Source organism: Psammomys obesus, unplaced genomic scaffold (assembly GCF_907164565.1).
Source record: "Psammomys obesus unplaced genomic scaffold, mPsaObe1.curated_primary_1811, whole genome shotgun sequence".
NCBI classification, from domain to species: domain Eukaryota; kingdom Metazoa; phylum Chordata; class Mammalia; order Rodentia; family Muridae; genus Psammomys; species Psammomys obesus.
In genome coordinates this window covers 3,709,026-3,726,386 of record NW_026595981.1, presented here as the reverse complement: position 1 = coordinate 3,726,386, position 17,361 = coordinate 3,709,026, and the positions used below count along the sequence as shown (strand labels likewise).

At 49.5% G+C, this 17,361-nt stretch overlaps 2 protein-coding genes across 3 annotated transcripts in view; both read right to left on the bottom strand.

Annotated features, from left to right (window-relative positions):
• Positions 1 to 10,934, bottom strand: part of Phf12 (PHD finger protein 12) — a 44,737-nt gene extending 33,803 nt beyond the window's left edge. Inside the window, exons 1-2 of one of the 2 annotated variants that reach the window (XR_008721579.1) lie at positions 10,216 to 10,934; positions 9,394 to 9,575 (exon numbers count right to left, since the gene is read on the bottom strand). Coding sequence is in view for 1 of the 2 variants with exons in the window: in XM_055619771.1 (XP_055475746.1) it covers positions 9,394 to 9,575; positions 10,216 to 10,281 (248 nt within the window). In the remaining variant the exon portion in view is untranslated. The remainder of the gene's footprint in view (positions 1 to 9,393; positions 9,576 to 10,215) is intronic. The other variant, XM_055619771.1, reaches the window with a different exon arrangement.
• Positions 10,935 to 14,090: 3,156 nt separating this feature from the next.
• Positions 14,091 to 17,361, bottom strand: part of Sez6 (seizure related 6 homolog) — a 38,106-nt gene continuing 34,835 nt past the window's right edge. The window contains exons 13-18 of the mRNA XM_055619548.1: positions 16,686 to 16,877; positions 16,411 to 16,608; positions 16,092 to 16,130; positions 15,727 to 15,844; positions 15,539 to 15,641; positions 14,091 to 15,355 (exon numbers count right to left, since the gene is read on the bottom strand). Coding sequence (XP_055475523.1) covers positions 15,326 to 15,355; positions 15,539 to 15,641; positions 15,727 to 15,844; positions 16,092 to 16,130; positions 16,411 to 16,608; positions 16,686 to 16,877 — 680 coding nt within the window. The 3' untranslated portion in view covers positions 14,091 to 15,325. The remainder of the gene's footprint in view (positions 15,356 to 15,538; positions 15,642 to 15,726; positions 15,845 to 16,091; positions 16,131 to 16,410; positions 16,609 to 16,685; positions 16,878 to 17,361) is intronic.

Here is a 17,361-nt window from a genome sequence, read left to right as displayed (position 1 = left end):
TAAACAAAAAGAGAGAAAGAAACCAAACACTTGTACACATTTATTTACTGTGTGCCTAGGTACAGGTGCGTGGGCATGGGGTCAGAAGACAGCCAGAAGAACTGTTCTCTAAGCCAGATGGTGGTGGCGCACGCCTTTAGTCCCAGCACTTGGGAGGCAGAAGCAGGTGGATCTCTGTGACTTCTAGGATAGCCTGGTCTACATAAGTTCCAGGGTAGCTAGAGCTACATGGAGAAACATTGTCTGGGGAGGAAAGGGAGAGAAAAAATTAAAAAGAATTGGTTCTCTCCCCTCACAAGTGCATTGCAGGGAGCAAGTCAAGTTCTGTGCTTACTGACATGAGCACAGCCATGCCAAGGACCCCAAGGTCTCAGCCATTAGTGACAAAAGTCTTCCTAAGGCAGAGCTCAGAGGGACAGCAAAACTTTCCTCTCTTCCAATTTAAAAAGTCCACTGTAGCTCTCTGTCCCCACCCAGGATGGAGCAGCTGAAGACTTCCTCCCCAGATTAGCTGAACCCGCCCACTGTTCAGCTCTCTGTAACACCCCACCTCCTTTACAGCCATGTGCAGTAACCCAGCTCCTATGTGACTGAGTGCAGTGACCCTGCCTCCTCCTTCAAATCCAAATACCCCCCCCCCACACACACACACATGCTGCTTCCAGCTCCAGAGGACCAACACCCTCTTTGGACCTCCTTGGGCACCTGAACACACAGAAAAACACACACACACACACACACACACACACACACACACACACACACACGGGCATGCATGCACACATGCATGATCCACAAAAGAAAAGAGGTAAGGGAAGTGAAAAGGTACCCAAAAGAATGAGGGAACATCTGCAAATCATACATCTGACAAGGGCCTTCTATCTCTTATGATCCAATAAATAATAACAGCAACAATAACAACTGGAAATAGCTCAGTAAGAAAGTATAAGGTCTGGGACTCCATCCATAGCAATGCCAAAAATTTTTTGGAGGGAAAAATTTTCAATTAAAAATAGACAAAGCAAAATCAGTGTGTGTGTGTGTGTGTGTGTGTGTGTGTGTGTGTGTGTGTGTGTGTAGACAGCTCAGTAGTTAGGAGCACTGGCTGCTAACTACTTCCAGAGGACCCAGGTTCAATTTCCAGCATGCACAAGGCAGCTCACAACTGTAACTCTAGTTACCTGTCTCAAAAAAGTCCAATAACAAACAGGGACAATCGCTTGATATAGACACTTCTGCAAGGACATAAGATGATTGGCATCATTAGCCACTAAGAAAACATGCATCAAAACTTGATTAACACTTCGCAACCCCTCCCAGGACAGCTTTAATGAAGACAGATAATAACAAGCAGCATGAAAGACGTGAAAAATTGACAATCGTTACTGGAAAGTAAAATGGTGTAGCCTCCTGGGAAAACTGCCCAGCATTTCCTCCGTTTCCTTAGCACATGATCCAACAATTCCACTCTAGGTACACATCCAAGAGAAATTAAAACATACACACATAAAAACTTTGCACCTAGCTGGTAGTGCTTTAATTCCAGCACTAGGGATGCAGAGGCAGGAGGATCTCTGAGTTCAAGGCCAGCCTGGTCTATAGATGGAGTTAGAGGACAAAAAGGGCAGCATACAGAAATCTTGTCTTGAAAAACCAAATAAACAAAACCACAAACCAAACAAAACAACAACAAAAACCCAACCAACCCAAACAAAAAAATCCTGTTCCTGAATACTTCCAGCCTCATTTGTTAAAAGAGTAAAAATATCCAACAACGGGTATTTTGGTACATCCACAGAATGGAACACTGTTCAATGATAAAATAGAGTAAGTGCTGATAAATGCTACAGGAATGAACTTGAAAAATGTTCACCCAGGGATCTGGAGAGATGGCTCAGTGGTTTAAGAGCACTGTCTGCTCTTTCGAAGGACCCGGGGTTCAAATCCCAGCATCCACATGGCAGCTCACAACTATCTGTAGTGCCAAAGACACTAATGAACATAAAATAAAAATAAATAAATTATAGCCGGGCAAGGTGGGGCATGCTTGTAATCCTAGCACTTGGGGAGGCAGATGCAGGCGGATCTCTCGGAGTTCAAATCCAGGCTGGTCTACAAAGCCCGTTCTCAAAAAAACAAAAGAAAGAAACAAAGAAAATGTTCAGAGTTCCTTGGAGTAACTCTGCACTCTTGCCTCAGAAGTGAGGCTCATCTCAGCAACAGCAGTGGTGTACCTACCTCTCTCACCTACCCCTTGCCACGGCTTTGTAGCCCAGGCCACTCGCGTTGGAACTCTAGGATCCAAGACCAGAAACAACTATCTTAGCCTCCTTTTGGTTCTCGGTAGACAATTCATCAGGCACTCCCTCGAAAAGTCTTTTTTTTGAGACAGGGTTTCTCTGTGTATCCCTGGCTGTCCTGAAACTCACTCTGTAGAATGGGCTGACCTGGAACTCAGAGACCCCCTGCCCCTGCCTCCCGAGGGCTGGGACTAAAGGTGTGTGCCACCACCGCCCTGCTCCTCAAAAAGTTTTAAACAGAAAAACCAACACTCCTGGAGGCAAACTTGACTAAGAATTTACACCAGTATACGAATCTTATCTCCAGATTTAAATTAAGATAGATGCACACACATCTTTTGCATACTTATGTCTGAAAAAGTACGTAAGTCATCTACAAAGTCAGAAGCTGCCCTAAGTGTAAGTAGTGAACGTCTGAAATATACCTTGGGGCCCTCTGGGAACAGCAGGAGACCGATGAGGTCCTAACTGCAGTCTACCTCTCATTAAGTATGGTAATTTCAAAAGCCCCCTACCAAAAACAAAACAAAACACCCACAACAGTACCAGGAAATAGTCACCTTAAATTGCACAAAATCTGCCAGGAACAGTTTCAGGTGTCCATAACCTAAAGTAGTCTCAGGACCAGGGCAGGACAATCTTGAATTCTTGAACAGCATCAGCTATATAGTGTAGCCTGGTCTCAAAAACATAACAAAACCAAGCACCTGGGCTAGGGCATAGTTAGGTGATGAAGTGCTTGACTAGCATGCTAGGATGGATCCCAGTACCAGAAAACAACAAAACCTAACACCTGAAAATTTATCTCCTTTCCTACCTTTCTTTTTTTCGCTTCAAGACAGGGTTTCTCTGTGTGGCCTTGGCTGTCCTGGACTCACTTTGTAGACCAGGCCTGCCTCTGCCGGGACCATAGGCATGCACCACTGCAGCCTGCCTTTCCTATTAATATATCTGCTATTTCTTTTTGAACTCAAAACAATTGGGTCACAAATATACCAAAATTATTATTTTTAAAATTAATGTGTTTAGGGTTAGTCAGCATGTGCTTCGGTGCCGTGCAGACGTTTGCTGCCAAAGGTCAGAGAAGGGTAGTGTAGGCCCTGGGACTAGAGTTACATACTGTTGTGAACTGCTATGTGGGTGCTGGGAATCAAACACAGGCCTCTGGAAGAACTGCTAGTGTTCTTAATCTTTAACCTCAATCCCCTTTTAGGACAGGGTCTCACGATGTATCGCTAGTTGGCCTAGAACTCACCACGGAAGACTAGGCTTGTCTTAAACTTGTGATGAGCCTCTTGCCTCTGCCTTATTCTAACTTTGAGTGTGTACAGAGGAGTGAACGTGTGGAAACTGAAGACTGACGCTGGGACTCTTCCTTGATTCACCTTACTCTCTGAGGCAAGTCTTCCATCGAATAGAGAGCTCACCAATATGACTAGTCTTGCAAGCCAGCTTGCTCCATGGATCCTGCTGTGTGGCCTTCCTAAACTGGAGTTACAGGTGGCCCACCACACCTACCCCATCTGTGTGGGTCTGGGGTCTGAACTTTAGTCCTCTGCAGACACAGCAAGTGTTTTAACTGCTGAGCTAGCTCCTCACCCGACACCCGCACCCTATTCTAGTATTTTTAAACAATAAGCATCCTTTCTTTGTACCTCCTAAGATTTAACAGCCAAGCCCCACATTAAGTCAGAAAGCATACAGTATGAACCTGAGCTAAAGTTGGATCTCCATTTTTAAGTGGACTAAATCCCAATTCATCAGAGTAAATAGATAAATAAATAATAACATAAAAACTTAGGTTTATTGTGGGATGGTACCTTGGGAGAAAGGAATCCAACACTGTCACCTGCAGTTCCTCAGCACCAGGTTCCCAAGTACTTACAATGTTAAAAACAAATTCATGAGATAAAAAGGAAAACAAACCCACTTATTTTAATTCATTGGTTGGCTATTAGTCCAATGAGCCAAATACAACAAAAGTAGAAAATTCTTAAATGTTCAGAGGGAAATATTTTTTTTTCAAGATAGAAAACTTCTTGATACCATTGTATGTGTGAAACCTTTGTTATGACTCACTGGAAACTAAACATGCAAAACTCCAGGCTGAGTTCAGTTTTGCAGGCACACAGAGACCTTTTCACTCTTATTCTTCGAAAACCTCATTTTGGATCTTGCTGCCAACACCAGAGAGAGGAAAGCCGGCCAACAATTCCAAATATAACACATGGAGGCAAATGCTACAGAAATCTGTCTGACGGGAAGGGACCACACTGAGATCTGCCGAGGTGGATGCACTTCTCGATCAGACCATTTTGGTCCCTGTCTGTTTGGAGCGAAATTCCATGAAAAGTTTTGAGAGGAAAGCAGCCACTTTCCAGCCACCTCATTCCTGTTGCTCTGTGGTGGTCACTCATCATCACTGACAATACCACTTCCCAATTCAAACAAAAAGATGGATCACCAACAACTAGAGCTCTACCAGTTAGCCTACATTTTTTTTTATTTTTTAAGGTTAAAAAATTAAGACAGGTGTTGGCAGCGGACACCTTTAATCCCAGCACTTGGGAGGCAGAGATAGGATGATCTCCAAGTTTGAGGACAGCCTGGTCGACAGAGTGAGCTCCAAGACAGCCGTGGCTACACAGAGAGATCCTGCCTTGAAAATAAATCCATACATAAATAAATATGAATTATGTGTAGTGTTTTGCCCACACACACCACTTGTGTGCCTGGTACCCACAGAGGCCAGAAGAGGGCGTCAGATTCCCTGGAACTAGTTAAGGATGGCTGTGAGCCACCCTGTGGGTGCTGGACTTGGAACTCTGGTCCTCAGGAAAAGCAGCCAATACTCACATCTGCCGGGCCATCTCTCCAGCCCAGTTATCCTAATTTTTCACAGATTTTTAGAGATCAGATTTTCAGAAGGCTCAACTTATACACAACTATGATGACAAGGTAAGGGTCAGGTTCTTCAGGGAACACTTGAAAGCCTTCCAGCTCTCCTGGGCTTAGACACTCCTATTGTCAGAGGTTATAATACCAAAAACAGGACAGCTCATTTCCTAACCCAGAGAATCGTAACACAAAACCCAGAAAGAACCTAACTGGAATGATTTCCACAGTGCACTGATCCCAGAGAGAGAAGGGGGGACAAAAGCAAGATGTGACCAGTTCTTTCCTCAGGTGAGGTAATGGTTTAGTGATGTGTCTTAAGCCCAAGAGATAAGGCCTGTCTGGAAATCATTCTGTCCAGCCTTGGTATTTCAGGTTTATAATCATGGCTACTTGGGAAACTGAGGCAGGAAGGTAACCAGGCCCTAGCTAAGTTCAATTCCTACTACCATCCCACCAAAAGAACCACTTCTGAGACATTTTAATATATACTGATTACTATAAAGCAGACTGGCAAAAATCCAAAGGACTTCTCTCACGGAAGCTTTCTGTTTTATTTTTCCTCCCAAACAAGATCTTTCTATATAGGCAAAGGAGGGGTGGAATTCTTAATACTCTAGCCTCATCCTTTAGAATGCTGAGATTACAGGCAAGCAAACCTTTACCCAATGATCTTATAGACCTTTCAATGAAGATAACAGCACACTGAAATTATGACCCACAGCATTCATAAATTCCAACTTCATTCCCATATGTACATAAGGGACACAATCATTACTATGCTTATCTAAGTAATGTAGCCTTGGCCAGTTCTAAGGGAAAGCGGGAGAAAACAGCTGTACCTCACCTCAGCCCCACACAAGTAAGCACTGACAGAGAAACTTGAAAACACACTCAGGATCAAATCTTCTCAGGAATTAACTACTTGACCTCACAAATCTGGCTGAATTTTGATGGCGGGAATGTGGCTTAAAAAACAGAAAACTGGGGGAAACCCTTACTTACAAAATGAAAGCACCACAGGAATTCTTATTGAAAAGATGGCTCCCTGCCCTTTCACTAATTCTTAGCATGTTTTGTGACTTGGAGAATAACTCAGATTAAGTCAATGGTACATCGAGTGCTGACACCTTCAAAGGGAAAACTGAAGATGTGAAACCTCGTTCACTACCATTCTCAAGTCTCTCATTAACCACTCATGGTCTCAGAAAAAGAAAGGGGGAGGGGAAACTGCTCAATGAAATGCATGAGCAGGCCTGAGTCTCAGCAACAGCTAAAGCCCCTCCCTGTTTCTCCTTCCAGCTAAAGCAAAAACCGTAGTTAAACTTGACAAGATTTACACTCATGTATTGAAAGAGTCAGAGTTCAGCTTTTAAGGAGCAAAGATAGCATACTTTCTCCATGTCATATGTCTTTTAATATGAAAATTTATTTATTTTAGGAGCCAGTAAGATGGCTCCTAAATCCAATCCCTAGGAAAATGGACTTGTTCTCACTTCCACCTGTGCTCCATAGCACCCCACAAATAAATGTTATTTTTTTAAAAAAAACCTAAAAATAAAGTGTCTGTATGTGTGTGCATGAAGGTTCACGTTTGTCCAAGTACACAGAGCTTGGGAAGGCAAGAGAGCACTGGCGTCCTTCTTTATTACTCTCTCTACCTGTTCCTTTGAGGCGAGGTGGGGTTTCTCCCTAAACACCTGGGTGTTTTCTCAGCCAAGCTATAACCTGGACCAACCTGATCGCAACAAGGCTCGAAGCCAGTTAAGCGGCAGTAATCCTCTGTCCCCACCTCCCTTCCCCCCAAGCTGGAGTTAATGGCATCCCTGCTTCCCTTCCCCCAAACTTGGAGTTAATGGCATAAGTAGGCCACTGAGGTTGCTGTGTGGGTGCTGGAATCTGAACCCTGCTCCTCATGATTGTGCTGCAAATGCTCTTAAGATGTTCCAGATGTTAATAAACAATCTCAACATTACTAAGTAAATGAGACTTTAAAAAGATAATATAGTTTATCAAATGTTCACTTAACAACCACTTCACCTTAGAGGTAATATTAGCCCACACTTTGAATTAAAAAAAAATACAGCTAGACATGGCAGTGCACATCTGTAATTCTAGCGTTCAGGAGACCCAGACAGAATGATTGGCAATGTCTTTGAAGTCATCCTGGGCTATATAACAAGTATGAAGCCAAGCCAAACAGGGCTACACAGCAAGACTGTCTCAAAAATTATAGAAAAAAGAGAAAGAAGAAATTTAAAACAGTCCTAGTAATATATCAAAAAAGTAATATATAAAAAAAAGCAATATAACAAAAAAAGTAAGCAACATGAACTCAGATACAAATCTGTCCTGTGCTCAAGAACAGCAAGGGAGAGCCAGGCATGATGATGCACATTTTGCAGGAGGATGACTGTGAGCTCAAGTCCAAGCTGGGCTACAGAGTGAGGCCCTCTTAACCCTCCCACACTCCAAATAAAAAAAGAGTAGCAAAAGAAACTCTGGACCAGAGGGATTTTCTCCAAGTGGATTGCACTTTAGAGGAAATAAAGGCTAAAAACAAAACCCATAGGCCCTCACGGATGGCATTACTCACTCATAATAAAAATTTAAAGGCCAGCAGCAACACCTTCTCCAGGATAATAATTCTTGCCCCTGGAACATTACAAGCCAAGATGGTGCCCTTCCAGGCAAAGGTGTCTTAGAGTTAGTAACGGGAATGTCCCACATAACTTCTGACCACAGTCTTAATTTGCCCAGTATCAGTCATCTGTCTAATAAAACCTGCAATTAGTACAAATACAGCACACACTATCCCACAAACAGATGGAGAGACGGAACGTGGCAACTGTGGAAAGACTTTAAACATTTTTCTTTTTAAACAAGGGACTTTAAAATAGGCAACAAAGGCTAAAAAGGGCGGCACGAAATAAACAAAAACAAAAAAACAGGACCCCTTCCCTCCCAATCTAAGTGGGAACAAACAGAACAGCCCCCCAACCCCACCCTAGGAGCCCTCTTCTCCCAGGTACAAGCCTCAGTCAACTGTTGCTGAACATGAGGCTACCTGGGTTCGAAGTGCAGATGTGAGATTTCTGTGCAGGATGAAAAAGTGGTTTCCTGGCAGAAAAATAATTTAAACTCTTTATTTTTTCTTCTTTTTTGCTGGAGTGTTTTACGCTGAGGGGCTGAGAAGGATCAAGCAGCACAGCGGGCGATCAACCCATCACCCCTCCCCCGCCCCATTCAGTTGGGGTGGGAAAGCACACAGCTTTCCAGCTCTCATCTCCTTAAAACCGCCTTTCCGGAGCCACCAAACACAATCCAGCCCCAGCAGCAAAGAATTTTGAGGCGAAGGGCTCGCTGATCCAGAGCAGAGAAGAGAAATCGGCGCCCAAGGGCAATTTTAATTGTCTAACCAGGCCCGATTTCCTAAGAGGCAGCAGAGCAGGGAGGGAGGAGGGAAGAGGGAGGAGGGAAGCAGCTACGGAGTGGCAACAGGGGGCAAGCTGCAGAGAAAGGGATCAAGCCGGGCGAGAGGCGAGATCCTAGCCCTGGCCCTCAAGGAGCTTCTGAAGAAAGGGCTCGAGGGCTACTCCCACCGTCCTCCCGGAGACGTTTGCAAATCATATATGCAGTCAAAATGGCGCTGAGAATAAAAATATAATTTAAAGGCAGGTCGCCATATTGTAAACACAGAGGCAGAGAAGTGGACTCGAGAGGCGCCCTCCATGATTTTCAGCACCGGCACAAGCATCCGCTGGCCTGAGCCGGGACCAGGGCAGACAGGGCGGCCGAGGGCTCGGCGCACCCACCCCAAGGAGAGCCCAGCCAGGCAGGAGCCCCGAGGGCGGCGGGCGCGCGCGGCCGCCAAGCGGCACTGGACCTGGAGCTCCTCCCCTTCCTCCCCCGCCGCCGCCGGCCGCACTCGGCCCGCTCAGTCCCGGCTCCCAATCTACTTCCAATCTCAGATGGGCTTCACCTCACTCCTCCCAACCCCCATCCTGCGGTCAGGACACGCCGCTGCTCCTTCCTGCGAATCGGCCGGATCCCGGCAAATACCGGGGGCGTAGAGGCGCTCGCCCCAGCGGCTGCAGTCAGCTAGCGGCTTGCAAGCTCCCGTTATTTCTACAGGCCCGGTGAAGGAATGTGCCGAGTAGGGTCTGCAAAGGGGCTCCCGAGGGTCCCCGGCCCTTACCAGCACTGGAGGTGGAAGGCGGCAGGGCAGTGGTCACAGCACAAGAGATCCCCGCCTTCCTTGCAGCTATCGCAGCTGTCGTGGTTGGTGGCCCTGCCGCTTCTCCGGGACTCCTTCTCTGGCTTCCGACTCCGCTTTTCCGCCTCGTCCGTCTTGGGGGGAGCCAGCAGAGCCTGGATTTGCTGCACACACAACAGACGGTGTGTGTGCACATTCGGAGCTCCTGGGCGACCCGTAGTCCCACCTTCAAGGCTTCTCCGACACCCACCCCTCTTCCCCCTTTTGTCCTTCTTCCTCCCATCCAGGCTGCTTCCAGAACCTCTCGGTCCCCAGAACCAGGGGGAGCCCACCCTAACTGCGCTCCTGCAGCACAACAGCGAGAAAAGCTCCTTCCAAACGGGGAGGATCAGGGTAGGGGGATGGGGAGAGGGTGCGCGGTTCCCTTCTCGCCACTTCCTTGTATGGACAGTGGGGGACTCCAAAGCCCGGCTCGGGAGAGGCCCGAAGCTTGGTACCCGGACGTGCAGCGGAAAGCACAAAGGGACCGAAAAGAAGGGGGTGGGGAGGCCTGCCGGTGCATTGAAATGGAGTGGGCTGAAGCCTCGGGAGAGCAAATCGAGGGCGGCGGGTAGGTGAAACTACTGCGAACGTCCTCGGAAGCTGAGCTCAGTCCCCCAAATTGCAAAGATGGGAGGGAGAGACTGGGTGAGGAAGAACCCCCCCCCCCCTTCCCGGCCCTCTGGCGCTTCGAGCTTAGGGCCGGCTTTGTGGGGCGGAGGTTTCCTCCCGGCGCTGGGGGAAGGGGATGAGGGCCACTCTTACCTCCATCAGCCCCCCCGACGTGTCCAAGTCGTACACGATCGTCTTGGTCTCCATTTTCTCCCACATTCATCCACCTCCCAGGCTGGGCGCTCTCTGCTCCGGGCCCCCCAGCCCCGGGGGGAGGGGGGGAAGAGGGGGCACTCCTGACCCCCGGCCCCTTTCTCTCTTCCCAACACAGGTTCCGACTTCCTCGCCCTGGCACCCCCCCACCCCCCGGCCCCCAGTCCCTGGGACGGCAGCGTCCTCCCGACGGGCCGTGAGAGGGGAGCAACCCCTCAGCCCCGGCCCGGCGGCTGGCTGCACAGTGGGTCCCGGCTCCGGGGGTCAGGCCTCGGCGGGGCCTAGGCCCACAGGCTAAAGCTGGCGCTGGCGACCGCTGGTCCGGCCGGGAAGGCTGGCGGGCGCTGCCATCCCGGGGTTGGGGGACCGGAGAGGGGGTGAGAGGTTAGGTGAGGTTGTGGTACGTGAGGTGACTCGGGGGAGGATGATGGGGGGTGGTCCCCGGGCTCCGCCTCTCGCCGCCGCTGCCGTCTGCGTCCCGGCTGCCGCGCACTTGGCGCAAACTTACCGCGAGCGCCCGCAAAGCCACCCGCGCAGGCGCCCCGGGATCGCCGCTCGCCGCGCGCAACCGCAGTGACAGCCGGCGGCCTGGCTCCCGCGCAGCCGCGGTGGTGGGGTGCCCCCCAGCGCGCAGCCGCGCTGGCATTCGTCTGGAGCCCAGAAGCGCCGCCTTTCTGCCGTGCGCCAGCGTACTGAGCCTAGAAGGCGGGACCTGCGGCCTCGCTCGGGCGCCTGGGAAAGAGCGTAGGGGTCATGGCGCAGCCGCAGGGGCCCGGGGACGCTTCGCCCATTGGCGCTTGTGTGCAGACCGTGGTCTCCGTTCCCGCGCAGGCGTGTTGGGTTGCCACCGTCCCGTCCCTCTACGCACCCGCCTCACGCGCAGGCGCATTGTCACCCGGCGGCCTGCACAAGAAAGCTTTTCCTTTCGCCATTTTGGTAGTGGGATCTGGGCTACCATGCCTTTGGCGTTCTCAGTCACGACCAAGGAGGAGCCTGTGGTGTCGTGTGAGGCTGGTAGGCTTTCGGCTGCAGCAGCACTCATAAGGATGCTGTAGGGGACTGTTTTGGCTTAGCGTCAGTTGTGGCTGGACTAAGCCGCCATATTGGTAAAGAGGAAAAAAAGCCATTGCGACAAGAAAAAAACAAAAACCGCGACGCTTTTGGTGGCGGGTTGGATGGCTGCTGTTTCCACTTAACTTCCATTATGGACACTTAATTTTAGCACGAGCATCGCTGCCTTACGTCGCGATGGAACCAAGGATCGTTCAAACTGTCTGTTACTACCCTCTCCAAACCACTGTCCCAGAGAACTACTGTGATAGAGGAAGTCAAAAGCCCAAACGATCCGTAATCCTGACAACGCCCAGCTACCTGCCTATAGCTGACTTCAATCCCCAATTTGCAACGCGCAGTGTTCAAAGAGTGAACGGGAACGCATTGCGCGCTGGGAGTAAGAATCGCGATGGGTTGTGGGAGTTGCAGTTCTACGCGCGGGCGCTGCATTGTACCGTAAGGTGTATTGAGGGAAAAGCCTGCCGGGAAGGGTATTTTTGAGAGCTACCGTGTTGCGTACTGGGATTTGTAGTTTGAACCCTTCACCTCGCATTCTGAGCAGAGACATGCTCTCTTTGGGTATGCGCTGTTACCTTCTTGTTATCGTTTTCCAATATGGACAGATACGTCTGCCAAACTGAGGATGAAGCAATTCAGAAGGGAACTGGGTGAATGGACCCCACTAGGCATTAATTATTATTGGTGGCATGCAGCTGTGTCTTGGCCCCCTCTCTTTCTTTCTTTTTAAAGACAGTCTTTCCTACTCGGCAGCCCTAGCTGGCCTAGAACTTGCTATGTAGACCAGATTGGCCACGAACTCAAAGAAATCCGACTGCCTCTGCCTCCGGCCCTATTTCTGGGATTAACATATGCTTCTATGATTGGCAGCTTCTAAAGTCATTTTTAGGTTACAAAACACATCATTCTCAGAATCGTGAAACTGGGAAGGATTTAGAGAGTATTTGATTTAAACTCTTCATTTCCAGAAACACAGAATGAAGCAGTGATTTGCGTAGTTGCATATTGAGTTTATTGCAAACCTAATGAGGAAACATATCTTGATTTGTAGGTCAAACTTTGTCCACTACACCGTGTTCACTGTCTGAGGAACAGCTGCTCCTCCTTTTAGGACTGTCAGGACTATAGACCAAAAAGGATATGAGTAACTGTATGAAGTCTGTGAGAGAGAGAGAGAGAGAGAGTTCTCTGGTGGTCCTATGTTGGTGCCTGGAATGAATAATGTCATGGGGAAGTGGAGAGTGCGAATTGTCTCCTCTTCTGTTACCACAGCCAACAACAGTATCTATAGGACTGAGGTGTGACCCTCAGAGGAGAGGGCTGAGTTAGAGACCAGGCTTTATGCCTCCTTCTGCTACATAACTTCAGAAGTTGGAACCTCATATGCCCTCTGTCATTGGCTTCCTTCCTACTCCCCAGAGCACAGCTGTGCTGCTGTGTTAGCTTGGAGGTGTTACTGGCCAGAGAAGTAAACCTCTGGCACACACCCAGGGAGCAAGGCTTTGCTTTGTTCAACACATCTGTTGCAGCTGAGAACAGGAGCGGGCAGTGGACTGATGAGGAAAAGCAAGTTGGTTCTGTTGACAGGTGCCAGAGGAACAAATTACTCAACACACCTTCTCAGAGCCTGAGGATGCGGTCAGCCCAATGGGGATAGGACTGGTGCCACCTTGGAGAGCTCCAGCTCAGGGTGTTAAGGGGACTTCAGAAAAGAGCAGGTGGGATGCAGATGCCTCCGGAAGCGACCTCTTGTGGTCAAGCTAGGCACTGCACCATGAACTGAAACCCCGGACTTGTATAGAGGCTGGGAGGAATTTCCGTCCACATCTTCCCGGTGAAGGTTGTATTGTTTGGCTTATAGCTTCCGAGTGCCTGTAATTCCTTATTGCCTGCCTCCTGGGAAGATATTTTCATCTCAGAAGGCTTTAGTTGCCGAACGGAAGGGGAAATTTTAACTATATCCTCGTTACCACTTTTTTAAAAAATATTTCTTTTATTTTTATTTTTTTGGCGTTTTTTGAGACAGGGTTTCCCTGAGTAGCCCTGGCTGTCCTGTCTACCTCAGGCTCCCGAATGCTGGGATTAAAGGCATGTGCCACCACTACCCAGCTTCTTCCATTTTTTGAGATTATAATTACATCATTTCTCCCTTCCCTTTTCTCCCTTTCTTTTTCTCCCTCCAACTCCCCCCATATTCCCCTTCTTGCTCTTTTTCAAATTCCTGACATCTTTTAAGACTGTCACATACATATGTGACTAAATGACGTATATACACATTTCTAAATACATGAGCACAACCTGCTTAGTTTGTATGTCACTTGTCTGTATGTTTTCAGTAGCCAATTAAAGAGTCCATAGGCGGGGCTCTGCCGGTCTCAGGGGCCTCTGAGCTGCCCTGTCCCTCCTGCTCATAATCTGGATGCTTTTTTAAAAAAATTTTTATTTAACTTTAGTAATTACAGTATATTCACTTCATATCCCAGCTGTAGCCCTTCCAGTCTGGATGTTTTTTTGAGGCCAAGACGAGCTAGGCCTTATGTACAAGGGTTCATGTATGGTTCATTACATGGCTGTAATTCTAATCTCCCAAACTTCACTTGATAGAAAAAGTGGAAGGCACGATGCCTCAGACTGGGCGCTATCAGCAGTCCAGTGGCATTAAAAGCGGTTTGGGACTGGGCCAATCTATGCTTCGAAGCATCGGGGCTAATGAGCACTGAGTCGCGGAGCTCCCATCCCCTCGGCAGTAACCAGCTGCCATGCGTGGCACTAACATCTTTGGGGCAGCATTACTTGTTTAACTACACACAATGTTTTCTTTTTCTCATAAAATCTGGGGATGATTGATCAGTGCATGCAGTGGGTCTTCACACGCCACGGTCCACACTGCATTCCCCTACCACCTCTCTTCCCTCCAAGAAAGTACCATTCACATTGCTTGATTTTTTTTTTTTTCCAAAAACACCATTTTAATAAGGAAACAACAGAAATAAAAGATTGTTTTCTGGCTGGAGCCCAGACCCCGTATGATACATCAATATGTACAAAGCGGCCTTCAGTCCAGACTGAGCTTCCTCCTGGGGGTTTCTGACTTCTGTTATGTGCCACATTCCTGGGTCCTTGGACGTCTGCTCCTCTCCAGAATGTACCTGCTCTCTTTCCCAGCATGCCATAATGCAGCAGCAGGAGGGGGAAGCATGGGAAGAGGCTTAGAAGAGGGACCGATAGGGAAGGGGACATTTGTAACAGCCAGATAAACGTCAAGGTTAAACGTCAAGGTCATCCCCCACCCCACCCCCGGGGCAGAGGGTGCCGGGGAGCAGTAGGGTGTCCTGCTGTGGTGTGGAGTACGTGCATCCAGTGAAGCCCAGCCTGAGCTTGGGATAGAGTCCCTGAACCTTTTAGGATTCCTTAAAGTCATCACTTCCCCGGGACAGACAGGCAGAAGGCCTGACTGTCCAATTCTGAGCCTTTAGAAAGGGACTAGAAACCTCCCTGAGGGGCTGGTGTTGGCATGCCGAGACTACCAAGAGGTCACTGTTGAGAAGAATTTTGGCCACTGGTGTTGACCCTGTGAGGGTACCCTGGTCTCATTTCCACTGCTGTCAAGTCAGCTCTTCTGGAGTTCCCACATACCAAGGCTGGATAGTATGTGCCCCTGCTCTGCCCGCAGCTTCCAGACTGGAGGTCCAGGGCAGAGAAGCAGGAGGATGTTGGCTGATGGTAATGTGCTCCAGCTATGTTCTAGCCAAGTCAGGTCCCTCCTGACTTGAACCCAAAGAAGGGCCCTAAGTGGGCAGTGGTGCCAAGAAAACAGGTCACTGTGGGCATTGCAGGCAGGGAAGGGCACAACTTCTCGAGGGACCAGTGGTGTCTTCCCAGGTGGTCTGTACAGGAGGTGAGGGGAGAGCAGAGAGCGGGGAGCCCTGCCACTGGCCTGTGCTGTAGGTCTGCCTGTGTATCCCCAGGCTGCTCCCACCTAGATGGAAACTTCATATTCTCTCGTCTCCTGCAAAGGAAAGAGACTGCGGAGAGTTGGAAACTTGTTCAAGATGTGTGGAGCCAGAATCGACCTTCCCGAGACAAAGGACCTTCCCAAAGTAGGAGAGCTTGGCAGGACCCTCAGGCATACCCGCCCAAGGGATCAAAGGATGAGTCGTGAAGAGGTATCTTGGCCAACATGGATACTTACTCCAGTCTCATAAGTTGGATTGTCAAATGCTGACTCTACCGTGATGCGGTTATAGGGGCGAGGATGAGTCCGGGGAAGTTGCAGGGGACTCTTCCCCTGGAGCCTGGGAGGACAGAGGAGCCTGTGAGTCGGGAGGGCAGGGCAGGGGTGAGCTGGGCATGCAGAGCAGGAGCGAAAGTCAGGCTCACCTGGAGAAGTAGAGGAATACACCTCCCACCAGCAGCACCATGGCCACCAATGGTAGGAAGATGGCAGCTGCCATGTGGGCAGCATCCAGGGCACTGGAGGTGGCAGGTGCCTTGGCAACTGAAAGCAAAGGGTGGGTGGGATTAGAGCTGATGTCCCCGGCTCTGGGAGTCTATGTCCCCTCCTTTCTCAAGAGCATTCAAAGACCAGCTCCCATTAGCTGGCTAGGGTGGGGAAGAGGCCCTATGCACTGATAGGCCCAAACTGCTCTTTCTCTGCCTTTCACTTGTGGGAACCCATGGCCTGGAAGCTGCAAGAACCAGGTACAGAGGGACCACACTTCTGGCCCTCAAGCATGGAGACTCACCATCCAGGCTACGGCCGTTGTAGAACCCATCCAGAGAGGCTGGAACAAGAGGGGAAGGCCAAGGGCAGTGGGTGAGCCTGATGGAGCAAGCCACCAATGCAAGGAGCACAGAAGCAGGCTGGTCATGGGGAGGATTTGACCAGGGAGAGCCCACTCCTGCATTGTCTTGGTGATGTTAGGTCAGAGACTAGAAGAGACTGGGGAACAGAAAGGGGCATGGGCAAGTGCTTCTGATTCTCAGCACGGAATTGCTTTACTAGAGTAGCTCTATGGTCCGAGGCGGGGGTGGGGTGGCATTGAAGGGAGTGGTAGCACTCACCAGGCCTACAGATGGGTGGGGGGTCACTCCAGTGCGAGGGGTGTCCAGGCACGCATTTGATACTGGCCTGGCCTTTCAGCACATAACCAGGAGCACAGGAGAAGTGGGTGGTGGCCCCTGCCGGGTAGAGCCGCTTCTCAGGGCTGCGGGCACCGTTCTCAGGGGCGCTGAGGCCATGACATGGCTTGAACTGCTCCACTGCAAGGCAGGCAGAGTCAGGTGATGGCGTCAGGTCCTTCTACGATAGGCGCCCCTTCTACCGCCTCTAAACTTACAGAGACATTTGGGGGCCCTGTCACTCCACTTGGGGCTGCCAGCCTGGCGATCATGGCAGGTGAGGATGGCGCTACCCGTCAGCACAAAACCCTGGTCACAGATATACTGCACAGTTGCCCCCACAGGAAACTTGGGGCTCGATATGAGGCGTCGGCTGTGTTCCACGTCCCCTGGGTCGTGGCAGGATGTCACTACGGATGGAGAGGGAAGGAAGGAAGCAGGGAAGGCTTAGGGTCTGGTGATAGAGCTCCGCAAGAGTGCTTTCACAGCATGCATGAAAGTCCCACACAAACCCAGCCCGCTGTGCCTGCCTGTAACCCCAGCACTCCAGAAGGTGGGTGCGATCCCAGGACTAAAAAAGTAGAGGCAGGAGGGTCAGAAATTCAAGGGAATCCTCAGCTTCATGGAGCTTGAGGCCAGTCTGGGCTAGAAACACTATCAGAGAGTGAGAGCAAGAAAGAGGGGAAGAGGAGAGGGGCAGGTGGTAACCCCGTTTTTCTTCAAGTGTTACAGGTCAGCTAATACCAGACTATATGACTCTACTCGCATTGTAAATGTCCACATCTTTCTTCTTTCTTTCTCCTTTCTTTCTCTCTCTCTCTCTTTTTCTCTCTCTCCCTTTCTCTTTCTTTCTTTCTTTCTTTCTTTCTTTCTTTCTTTCTTTCTTTCTTTCTT